Source organism: Triticum dicoccoides, chromosome 5A (assembly GCF_002162155.2).
Source record: "Triticum dicoccoides isolate Atlit2015 ecotype Zavitan chromosome 5A, WEW_v2.0, whole genome shotgun sequence".
NCBI lineage: Eukaryota > Viridiplantae > Streptophyta > Magnoliopsida > Poales > Poaceae > Triticum > Triticum dicoccoides.
In genome coordinates this window covers 662,635,832-662,648,058 of record NC_041388.1, presented here as the reverse complement: position 1 = coordinate 662,648,058, position 12,227 = coordinate 662,635,832, and the positions used below count along the sequence as shown (strand labels likewise).

General features: G+C 42.6%; 2 protein-coding genes and 1 non-coding gene across 3 annotated transcripts; 1 reads left to right on the top strand and 2 right to left on the bottom strand.

The window, feature by feature from the left end:
• The first annotated feature begins 5,613 nt into the window (after positions 1-5,613).
• On the top strand, positions 5,614-7,443 carry LOC119303884. Its single transcript, XM_037581033.1, has 2 exons — positions 5,614-5,881; positions 7,101-7,443. Exons 1-2 carry the CDS (start codon positions 5,759-5,761, stop codon positions 7,134-7,136), a joined length of 159 nt encoding a protein of 52 aa, XP_037436930.1. The 5' UTR covers positions 5,614-5,758; the 3' UTR covers positions 7,137-7,443.
• Positions 7,444-7,662: 219 nt separating this feature from the next.
• LOC119303882 (dolichol-phosphate mannosyltransferase subunit 1-like) lies at positions 7,663-11,069 on the bottom strand. The gene is made up of 8 exons (XM_037581032.1): positions 10,778-11,069; positions 9,662-9,761; positions 9,531-9,564; positions 9,376-9,452; positions 9,258-9,283; positions 8,206-8,370; positions 8,018-8,132; positions 7,663-7,923 (listed from the first exon to the last, which is right to left on the bottom strand). The coding sequence occupies exons 1-8, from the start codon at positions 10,891-10,893 to the stop codon at positions 7,819-7,821; spliced, it is 738 nt and encodes a 245-aa protein (XP_037436929.1). The 5' UTR covers positions 10,894-11,069; the 3' UTR covers positions 7,663-7,818.
• On the bottom strand, positions 8,693-8,823 carry LOC119304740. Its single transcript, XR_005148453.1, has one exon. It is a non-coding gene; the product is annotated as a small nucleolar RNA snoR113 (small nucleolar RNA).
• Positions 11,070-12,227: the final 1,158 nt, after the last annotated feature.

Below are 12,227 nucleotides of genomic sequence, written 5' to 3'. Positions count from 1 at the left end.
TGGCAAACACTGCGCCTGGCAGGTATTTAGTCAAAATGCCATTAAACTCTTTTTTAAAACTTCTTGTTGTGTCCTATAGCAAGCATGATGGCGGGGTATTCGGTGAAGGAGGATGAGTTATTGTGCGGCGTGTGGTTGACCGTATCTGTGGAGTTTGTAGGCATGAACTCAAGGGGCTCGATGTTTTGGTAGTGCATGCATGGTTTATTTCATGCACGAAAGCACTTCGCGTCCTACGGCATGCACATCATCCATGAACATTGTGTGAGTCGATATCGCATCTATGGTACACCATCTGCAACTCTATCATGAAGTTTTGCGCCGCGGTTGAATGTCTAGAGACAATGTAGTCATTGGGTGTGTAAATCATGGAGATCGTAAGTTTTGCTTCTTGTTGCTCTCTATGTTGGTTAATTCATTCATTCGCTTCATGTTGCTCTACACGTTGTATAGCCTGCAAGCTTTGCCGTGATGTACTATAAAATCGAGCGTAGGCCATTCACGCACATACATTGTTGGATTAAGATCAAGGGGTTGTGGGACGACATGTGCCGGCTATGATTTTAGTATCGTTGATTTCGAAAACTTGTTGACCATCTGGTTATCTCGTTGAATTTGAACTATTGTTGTACCCGAGATATTTGCATCCTAGTTATGGATCAATTGTGCTATTTTTTATAATTACTTTGAGTGTTCCGGGCTTAGTTTAGTTAATTGGATGAAATATCATCTGTTTATGTAGCCACCGGTGACCAGTTTATCTCGTTTTTATTTGCGCGTGACCAGAGTTGCACAACTTCATCATAGTATAAAGTATGCTCCTTTTACAAAGCGGCAACTAGGGTTTGCAACTCCCCTCTGCCAGCCGCTCCGGCGGCCAGTGGCGGGAAGGAGAATCCCGACGCTTCCCAACTGTTATCGACAAGGTCATGCCAGCTCCAATAAGGGAGCAGGAACAACGGCTCGTTCTGGCAGTAGTATTGGTCATTTGGTGGTCTAAGTATCTCGATGTAATTTTTACTATGTTTGGGGTGCTTTGTACTTCTGATGAACTTTTATAAGAGATCCGATGCTTTTTTTCACGAAAAATAAACATAAATATTGTCCGTTTATGTAATGTTTGTCTGAACCTTACTGAATTCCGTCATGTTTGATGAAATTTGTCCAGTTTGAAATGTATACGGCCACGGTTGGATGGTCGGCTTTCGCTGACTGGTCCTACGGTCCGCGGATGGATTCGGTGTCCGGCTCAGGGTCAGCGTTCGAGATGCATGACATGTGGTGGTTTCTTTAACAGAAATCGACCGAAAGAGAGGTTATTTTGATAAATAAAAAAAAGAAAGCGCTTGACATGGCATAGCAACATGGCTCGTTCTTCATATAGTACTTGCTTAAGAGCTAAGTTTCAGATACGAGTGAGGTGAGTACGTAGTTAGCCAGGTCAGATAATGTGAACATACAACACTAGCTCGATCGTGTCCGGCCAATGGAACAAGCGGTACGGTTTTGCTGAGTTAATGATCCGAGTCACTGCATACGCACCCACACAAAGGGAAAGGGCCCCGATCGTGAGTAAACAAGCAATATAATGCTCTCCAGAATTAGGCCGCGCGCGCGGCGGACAACGGTTGCGACGACAGAACCACCACCCTCATTTGTACGAGTACGAGTCGTAGGAGTACAATGCATCATGCATGTGGGTCTGCCAGAGAGAAACCGCGTTGCAGAAGTTGCTTATGATATAAATGCACCCATCGGCGACGACCCCGCTGACTTCATTAATACTCTGGCCCTGCACAACCGCGTACGTTGCGTTGATCAATTATACTGTATCAATCCAGCCAGCCAGCCATGATCGACGTGTGCTCTGACAGCATCATTATGTTTTTCTTTTCAAGGGTCAGGCTCATTAGGAGTTGTTTATCATTGATCACGTAGCAGTTTCAGCACGACTTGGGAGGTCGGTCGTGGTTTTTTGTTTTTGGTCAAGTCAAGCTATAGCTGCCGGTGGAGATATATAGCTCGGCGAGGCGGCGGATGCGACATGAAATGCTTTTCTATATCAGTGGGGGTTGCATGATTGCGTCCATGATTGGGCCGCCGGCCGTCTCAAGCGGTTCATGTTGGCAAAAAACATAAATTTGACCTCAAGACGAAACTATTTCACAAACTAAACTATGTTTAAAAGTATTTCACTCAGCTGACCTTTAATGTGCAGCGCCCAACAGCAAGGCGCTACACTCTTACTGTGCAGCGCCTAACACACAGGAGCCACACTGTGCAGCGCCTAACTGTAAGGAGTTGCACTACACTGTGCAGCGCCTAACTGTAAGGAGTTGCACAGTAGAGTGCAGCGCCTTACTGTTGGGAGCTGCACAAAAGGGTCAGCAGTGTGAAATATTTTTTAAAACAGTTTAGTTTGTGAAATACTTTTGCTTTAAGGTCAAATTTGTCAATTCTGCCGTTCATGTTCACTCACATGTGCGTCCAAGTTCCGAGTTCCAACCCGCTTCCCCTCACTGTTCGTCGTTTCCCCTGGACGCAGAACACCAATGCTGGATGGCCAATCTCATGCACACAAGCTTCACTTTGCAGTACTTTGTGTACATGCCGGGCCCTCTCGCTGGAAAAACCCTTCTCTTCCATCGCCGTGAAGGTTGAAGCGCCGGCGACCCTTCGGAGTTGGGCAAACCTCGCCGCGAATGTTGACGACCAAGTGTTAAAACGTTACCCCCCTCCCAATCTCCCATGCAGAGTTGAAAGAAAAAGCTTCCTTCGGACTAGTCACTCTTTTGGTGAAAGTTTCAGCGTGCATGCACAATACGCGGTCCTTGGCTAAGCTGCCGTGAATATTGACATTCAAGGCTTTATAACGTTCATGGGTGATCCCTCTTATGCATGCTTGAAAGAAATAAACTTATCTTTGGACTAGTCGGCCTTTGGGTGGAAATCGAAACCACTTCACTTTCATTGCGGTGATAGTTGAAGCGAATATTGACATCGATGGGGTTAGAAACGCTCATAGGCGCCCCCTCTCGTGCAATTGAAAAAAAGGCTTCACTTTGGACTAGTCGGTTTTTTGATGGAAAAATCCTTCACTTTTATTGTCGTGAAAGTTGAAGCATACCCGCGCAAGCTACGACTCTAGCGATATCTTGCCGTGAATATTGACAATGAAAAGTTGGAAGAAATCATGTATACACCAAAGATCCAGAGAGAGAAGCCTGCCACTATTTTTCCTAAAAGTGACTTGAAAGGTGATGCTCATCACGGAAGTTTAGGGTGTTGCTAGAATCGCAAATCTTTCAAAGAATAGTAGTGAGCGCGACAGAACGCCAAACATTAGGGTCATGGCATGTTGGAGATGGAGCCTCCCATATGCTTCCCAAGAGGATGGAACCAAGAGGCCCAGGTTGATCCACATCTGAGAGGCGACCCCTCTCATGCATGCTTGAAAGATTTTTTTAATCTTTGGACTAGTAGGCCTTTGGGTGAAAAAAAAACACTTCACTTTCAATGCGGTGGTTGTTGAAGAGAACATTGACAATGGGGGTGTTAGAAATGCTCATGAGCGACCCCTTTCATGCAATTGAGAAAAAACCTTCGGACTAGTCGGTTTTTTATGGAAAAATCCTTCACTTTTGTTGTCATGAAAGTTGAAGCATACCCGCACAAGCTGCAACTCTTGCAATGTCTTACCATGAATACTGACAATGAAAAGTTGGAAGAAATCATGTATACACGCAATGCAGAGCTATCATACAAACATATCATTGAAAAAATAGTGTGTTATATCATCCTAATAGCGTATTTAAAGGTGACGCTATTTTGCTATAGCATGCTATTTTTTTCATTGACAAGCATTGGTATCAAATGGCACCAATAATTTTTTTAATGGTCACCGGAGGGGAGAGCTTCCCCATCTGAATATACTACCACTCAAAGCACATATCTTGCATTTTTCGATAAAGTGACTTTGTTACTTAAAAGGTTTAAGCATTACAGCTGCCTTTGCATAACTAAGATGCGCACATCCAAACGAAGTCCACTCTCGAAATAGTAAAAAAAAGGGCGAAATACAAACCTTGAAGAGAGGCACCATATCTAAGATTGTTGCATCCTTTAGTGCAATGTCGTAAAAACGAAAGATTCAGAGAGAGAAGCCTGACGCTATGTTCCTAAAAGTGACTTGAAAGGTGATGCTCATCACAGAAGTTTAGGGTGTTTCTAGAATCGCAAATCTTCCAAAGAATAGTGAGCGTGACAGAAGGCCAAACATTAGGGTCGTGGCCTGTTGGAGATGGAGCCTCCCATATGCTTCCCAAGAGGATGGAACCAAGAGGCCCAGGTTGATCCACATCTGAGAGGCGACCCCTCTCATGCATGCTTGAAGAAATTTCTTTTATCTTTGGACTAGTCGGCCTTTGGGTGAAAAAAACACTTCACTTTCAATGCGGTGATTGTTGAATAGAACATTGACAATATGGGTGTTAGATATGCTCATGGGTGGCCCCTTTCATGCAGTTGAAAAAAACTTCGCATTGGACTAGTCGGTTCTTCGATGGAAAATAATCCTTGAAATGTCTTGCTATGAATATTCACAATGAGGAGTTGGAGAAATCACATACACATGCAAGGGTGAAGCTATCATGCAAGCATCGGTATCAAATGACATCAATTATTATTTTTAATTCTCTAATAAAGGATTAGAAAATTAATCTTATAGGAAAGCACTATACTTAGAAGAGTGGCACCAATGAGCATTTTGCTTGTCTTTTCCTTGGTATACACATTGGGGTACTCGTAGTAGGTCGCAACAAACAAGGTTTCAACCTTTCCCACGTTAAATGTTGCTGGTCATGGTTTGGGCGGCACAACCACGGCAAGTCAACAAGTGCAAGTTTTTTTTTATCTTTTTCTTTGTTAGGGGATCGAGTCAGTATCCGGTAGTACTTAAAATGTTGTAAGTCGTATTATCCTCCTCATATCTTAGGGACATCAACTCTACGAACATCGTTTGTGAGTGAGACGTCAATGGCATTAATTAACTAATCAGTTTTTGGCATGGTCCACGCTATTTATTCTCACTCAATCCAGTTGAGTTATGCATGATTGGTTAATCTTTTTTGGGTCAATTGCAAACTTCTTTTCGTGTAAAAAACACGGGGATAGCAATTTTTACTCTCTACCCTCTACTTCGTATCGCTTGGTCAACATCTTTAGCTTTGACAACTTCTTATTCACAATCTCAGTATTCATCACTGACTCTTCTCTCGCATCCATGATATCGACTGCTTTTCTTGTCACCACTTCAACCTCCATGTTTTGTTCCATGTGCCGCTTCCTAGGCCTCAATTTGAAACCTGAAACATAATATTTGAAACCTATGATATCACAAGTGTGAATTTACTGGTATTCGATAGACTTTTGTTTTTGTGGGAATTTAGTGCAAGTCGATAGACTTTTGTATAGTGTGAGGGTTTTTTGGGGGTAGTGTGAACTGTGAGGGGAAATCGATAGAGACAGTAGACGAGTAGATAGTTTTTTCTTCTGAGGGGAGACAGACGAGTAGTTAGTTTAGTGTGTTGGGCAGGCCGCGGGCGGGCTGGCCCAGCCCACGTCCCACGGCCCGAACCAGTAGGCCAACTCGAGGTTTCTCCCCCTCGTGGCACGCACGCAGACCGACGGAATCCGGCGACGAGGGTTTCTGCGCTCGAACAACCCGGGACCCGGCGGCGAGGAAGAGAGAGCGGCGGAGATGGCGGTGATGGACACGGCGTTCAAGGCGCTGACGGCGGGGCTGGGCGTGGCGACGCTCTACCTGGCCGGCTCCTTCTCCTTCAACGTCTACCGCGGCCTCGCCTGGCACTCCGAGCAATCCGTAAGCGCCGCCCGCCCCCCTCCTTCTTCCCCAGCCCGCCCTGCTGCTTATTCCTGCCGAATCCGTCCCCTGCTGCCCCGGGCCTGCGAAATCAGAGCAGATTTATACTGGTCGTGTGTTGATTGATTGTCATGGCTGCGCTCTGACGCGATGCGTAGGTGGGTGGGCTGGCGCGTGAGAGGGCGGATGCGGCCGTGTGATTAGTTGCCGTGTTGATGCGTAGGTGCCAAGGCATGATCGGTACTGCGCGTAGCTGGGAGCAGAGTATGATCCATGGATCTCTATGTGTGTTCTTCCTTGTTTACAGTGGGGAAAACCTGAGACCTAGCCACGTCATTTTGGAGGGCTCCCTGTGGCTTATACTGTGGCTGTTGGTGTTACCTGCAGTGGTGGAGGATCTTGTATTCACAATGTTGGTTCAGTACTCTGTATTATGCTCTCGAAGCCGGAGTCTGTTTTTTTAGACCAAAAACATGTGAGGCATGCGTGTTGTTACTTAAGCAGCTAATGGGAACTGAGTTTGCTTTTGGACAGCCCTTTGATGTCTAGTGCAGTGACTATCCTTGGTATATTTAGAATTTAGAATAGCATGGCTACAGATTACCTTGGTTTTTGGGTAAACTGAGAATTTGATGCATTTTTGTTGAGCTGCTAGTCAGTTCTTGGGGATTACATGCCTGCATTTATGTGGGGCATATGGCCATAAAGTAACTATTCCATCAAATTGTGAGCTTAATCTATTTTAATTGAGCTGGTCAGTATTATCACACTATTCGTAACCGTCAATGCGACTCAATGATCAGGTGTGCAATAAATGTATATTTTGTCTTTTAGGTGAGGTATAGAATGAAGGATGAGTAGGAAACCTGTTGGCTCTTCTTGATGTATCTGGCCGCAAAGAAAAATGGAAACCTATATTTGTGACACTATGTGGTTGTACATATATCTGGTTTGCTTCATTAAACCATTCATTATTGGCTGAAAGGAAACGGTTGCAGCACCCGCTGATGATAAAATGCAGCTTCAGATAGAGAGGAATTGTAGGCTATAGTTGTGGGCTTAACTTGGTATGCATTTTGGTACATAAGACAAAACTGATGCGGCAGCAACTTGTGTTTCTCAGAATTTCCAAGTCGTTTTGCTTTTTGGCATTTGTTGTATATTGTCGTTGTGCAACTTCTTCTGAAATGCGTTCTAACTTCTTTTGGGTGTGTTACAGAAGCTAGAAAAAGAAAATGAGAAGAGCCAAGATTGAGAGGGAAGGACGGCAAGTTAGTGTCGGACATTACCAATCAAAAGGATCTGCAAGAAATCTCATCTTTTGATGATGAGTGGTCATTCGTGGTTGATTTTCGGACAGTTCCTTTGATGTAATATAGATTCAGGGATTTGGATGACCATTCATCTCTATGTGCGCTCTATTTTCACACATTTCTTCTTTGTACTAAGCATAAGGGTGCGCTGAGATTAAAAACAAAATATTGGTGTTCTGTGTCTTTTTCCTCGAGCATTAGACGCTCTTACAATTAGCTAAATTAAATTCAAGTATACGAATGTTCTTATGTTTGCTGTCCTCTTGTTTCTGTGCCGTCAATCCATTTCCTTGAATGATAACTTCAATAGGAATACCAACCGGTTGTTCTAAAAGTTGCCTGCTGTTCATCAATATACAGTCATATATTTCTTCCAAGGTAGCTGTTGAAGGCTCGAAGCAGTAATTGATATACGATTATATGGTGTGGTATATACACCATAAGCAGCTAAGCTGGGGTACGGCACAATTCATAAGGGTACTAGCAGATCAAAACTTGTGTACAGGATTCAATTGGAAGTCTGAAAATGTTAGCAATTTTATGCAACTCAAGCTGAACATAAGAAAAATCATTCTTAACAAGAGTTTGTGCTATAACAGTCATGCATCTACCGTGTCTTTTCCCCTAAGTTGTGAGCAACAGATACACAAGGCCTTTCAAATATCCAACAATTTCGGATCCCCCGAGCTTTGAGATTCCAAAGACCCTGTCGACGAAAGTGATTGGGACCTGGACAGGACAAGCAAGTTATAGTAACTATCAAAGCTAGGAGATTGTATCCAGCCTACACAAATGAAAATGGATCAATACGAAATGGCTTTACCTCTTCGATGTGATAACCTTTCCTAGTAGCCCTGACAATCATCTCCATTTGGAATACATAGCCCTTGCTGACGCAGGAGGAGATGACATCCTCCAAAACACTTAGCTTATATAGCCTAGGAAATCGGCAAGTGTCAAATAACAGTAATGGTAAAAGATCTTATTATATTCGAATAAAATGAGGCACACCTAAACGACCCAGTCAGATCAGAAGCTCCGGGGCGTAGTAACGTCTGTGCCAGAACATTTGCTCCCCTGCTGGTCAGCTTACGCATAAGATTCCAACCATGGACACCACCATTGCTAACATAACGCGTGCCAGTTACAATGTCAGCACCGGTTTCCTTTTGCTTCCTGGTCAATGATGAACATGATTAAAAAAGCTATATAGGTTCTTCCAAGTAATTGTTTTTGTGAGCTTGGATAGCTCAGCTATATCAAACTTCGCTGAAGTTGTTTCAGCCATTAAATCAAACAACTAACACTCAACTAAGTACATATCTATGCCTCACAAGAGCAAACTGGTTAATTAAGACGTATTTTGCAAAAGAGAAGAGACCAGTGAACAGAATAGAATAAGCAGACAATTATATTGTAAATGTGCACTTAATATTTACAAAGCATACAGTAGGGCAGTGTCAGTGCCCATGCCAGACTATATAAATATCTGGAGAGAATGGCTCAGAGGAAACCTTTCGCCAATATCACATCATGCTACAACCTCCCAGAATGACGACGAGAGGATCTCGATCATCTGTGTCTAGGAGGCAGACGTAAGACCGGCCTTTCAATTTCTCCTCATTGCTACACAATTATAATATGTATCTATCTAGAAACAAAGCACACAAGAACACACGTCGATAGTGGATCCAAGAGAGATCAAGTCAGGAAGAGAATTGTGAAAAAGGTATTATAAGGCAAGAATTGGATTCCCTCGGGGGCCAGAATGAGTGCTCTTGCCCCCCTTTGTGATTTTTTGGTCTGTGGAGTGTGCTTAATGTGGTCTCGATCGACAGGAGCCATTCTATGAAGTGGAAGTGTGCAATTCAGTGTGGGGAGCAGTCTGCATGTGAACTCTGTGGTGTTATTGTTGAAAAACGAGCTACTGAAATTATGTTTTTCTCTTCTACTGAAATTCAGTGCTCCTGCCAGTTTCCTCAATAAAATAAAATACAAAGCATATAAATCCAATCATTCTTGCCGGATAAATTTAAAAGCATCTTTGAGTATATGATTCTTACCTGATGAAGCTTGGCAAATACTTTGGCTGTTCAAAATAGAAAAAGGAATCAGTAACTAAAAGGAACGGAACTATTTAAATAGCTTAACTATGCCAAATAACATAGAGAAGAAACATACATGATGAGATAGATCTGCATCCATTATAACAACGAACTCCCCTGAGGCATGCTTTAATCCATGCATATATGCAGTACCTGAATGTTTACACTATTTCGTTAACACGAACATCAAGCAATGGCTTACAATTCGTAGAAGTGGGCAGCTAAGCTTACCAAGTCCTAGCTTCCTTGGTCTAGCTCGCAGAAGCTGGTATTATATCAAGTAAAAGACACTGCAATAAGTCATAAATAACCAAAATCCAGACCACACATGCATACATAAACTCATACATTAAATTACTTACAACACGATCTTCACCATATACTTGCTGCAACTGCTTTACAATGTCTTGTGTTCCATCGGGGCTTCCATCATCCACAATAATGATTTCGAACTTGGCCTCCCTGCAGTTGAAAATTACATCATCAGTTTAAGTTTAGTACTAAAACAAATGCAACAGCCTTGCAATTTGACATACACCAATATCATGCTAACAATAATAGAAGTATAGAGCAGCAACGAAACAGGTTGTAATGCTGACAAAATACTACACGTATACAGCAGCAACGGAGAACATGTTGGCTGCTACAAATAAATGTGCTGCGTGATGGATTCTAAAATAACCTACAGATAATGTGAATCAGAAAGAGCTAAGGCTTGTAAAATCCTGAGAAATTAGTTTTTACCAAATCTAAGAGTAAGATGGTGTGCTCATATCAACCAGTTGATATAGCTAATAACCTATGGTTTCCGAATTTCTGCTAGTCCAATCGATCAAACTAGCCATACCAGCAGTATGATGAAGTGCATCTAGGATAATGGACACTGATAAGTGCTAACTGAAACCAGCTGCGCACAATGACAGGACCAGATATACTTCGGGTAACTCTGAATAACTTCCTAGTCTTGGACAAATAACATGAAGCGGAATCTAGCTTTGGAATCGTCTTATGACACTGTCACCTTAATCTATTGTTCTTTGGGAGTTCTTCTCACAAGATCAAGTGGACAACAGAGACTAAATTCAGCTGACACGGCACAGCTAGCATTTAGCAGTTACATATAAAAAAAAGCGGCAGTGATCGTATCTCATGGCCCGGGTCTGAATGGGAACACAATAGGCAATTGCAAAGGTGTTGTGCAGTTGTGCTATATGAGTACAGAATGAACTAATAGCTATTGAATTTTCTGCTTAACCCGCCTGCGAACCTCAAATCGATTGGCAACAAAATTTTCAGTTGATGTCGAGGCATCCCGCCCCAGGTATATCTACAGAAGAGGAAATCTGAGCGGGCTCTAAATCTATCTGGATCACGAACGACCTCCGTCCAAGACAAAGATCTCAACCACCGGGAGAACTAAAAGAGGATGAACAGAGGTGGGTGGATTGATGGGGGGAGGGGTGGCAGTGGAGGATTACGGGAGGTGCTTGAAGATGAGGTAGACGATGAGGGCGACGTTGAGGCGCTCGTTGTAGGTGGGCACGATGATGCTGTACTCCGGCCTGCCGCCGCCCGCCTCGCCTCCCTTCTCCATCGTCTCCACCGAGCAGAGCAGATCAGCGCCGGCAGATCAACTCTTCTCGGTGCGCGATCTGACGCCGCAGCCGCAGTTGGGCAGGGACGGAGGGAAGCCGGCGAGATTGGCGAGGCCGATTTCCCGTCGCCGGCCGGTGTCAAAACTGGAAGCGCTCCGGGCAGTCAAGTCGGGCTTGGATGGGCCGCGCGTCCGCGCATAAGTACCGCACTGGCCCGTTTTTATACGGGCTTACCGAGACAAGCTTTATTTAGGGTCACTGCGTAATGCTTGCAAAAGATCCTATGGTTCTTGTTTTTCTTCTTTATTTCCTTTTGTTTTTTGTTACTTTGAGAACTGTTCACGAATCTCAAATTCGAAAATAAAATTGTTCTTAATTTCAAAAAAATGTTCAGCTTCAATATTTTTTAACAAATGACAGAAATTTCGAAAAAATGTTCAAGAATTTGATAAAATAATCATGAATTCAAAAAAATGTCCTGAATTAATAAAATTTTGCAAACTTAAAAAATTGTTATGTACCAAATAGCAGAAACCGTTCACTGATTCAGAAAATGTTCGTCGATAAAAAAGTCCTCGTGAATTTCAAAATTAATTCCTAAATTTCAAAAAATATTATTGATTCAGAAAAGATCATGAATTCAAAATGTTTGTCAATTCAAAAAATGTTTGTTGATTCAGTAAAAAGTTCACAGATTCAAACTATGTTGAAGAATTTCAAAAGCAATATTCGTTAATTCAAGAACTGTTAACATATTCAATAAATTTTCAGTTATTTCAAAACTTTTTCCTGAACTAAACAAATGTTTGTGCATTTCAAAAATTGTTTGCATATTTATACGAAAATAAAAAAGAAACAAACAAATATAGAAAAAAATCCCAAAACGAAAATGCATAGAAAAAGGATTGGCAGAAACAGAAAAAAATGAGAAAAATAAAAGAAGAATGAAAAAACAAGAAAAATTGACAACCCGGTTCATGGAAGGTTCTAGAATCTTCCCCAAATCGATGGGGTGAAAATTGATAATGACCCGTCCCAATTGACGCAGCACGCTCGCGATGGAAGGTGTGCATTACTACCCTATTCTCCGACCTATGCAATAATTAGTATTCCACGCTACTTATAGTTATATAGGGAGCACTCCTTCGATTGTATTGAGCCGGTCCATAAGGCTTTTTCGCTGGGAAACTGTCCTGGTAAAGCTTCCCGCCCTGGTTTAAAGAACCTTCCCACTCCAGTTTTGACAAAAAATTAGAACCTTTAAGGGTGGGTTTCTCATTTTTTTCTTGTTTTTTGGACCGACTTTTGTTAAAAAAAAATACTTTTTATTTTG

Coding starts and splice junctions, on each gene's coding strand:
- LOC119303884 (XM_037581033.1), top strand. CDS start 5,759: ATGGCGGTGATGGACACGGCGTTCAAGGCGCTGACGGCGGGGCTGGGC. Junction 5,882..7,100: donor CCTGGCACTCCGAGCAATCC/GTAAGCGCCGCC, acceptor GGTGTGTTACAG/AAGCTAGAAAAAGAAAATGA.
- LOC119303882 (XM_037581032.1), bottom strand. CDS start 10,893: ATGGAGAAGGGAGGCGAGGCGGGCGGCGGCAGGCCGGAGTACAGCATC. Junction 8,371..9,257: donor TATTTGCCAAGCTTCATCAG/GTAAGAATCATA, acceptor ATCATTGACCAG/GAAGCAAAAGGAAACCGGTG. Junction 8,133..8,205: donor GATCTGACTGGGTCGTTTAG/GTGTGCCTCATT, acceptor CCGATTTCCTAG/GCTATATAAGCTAAGTGTTT.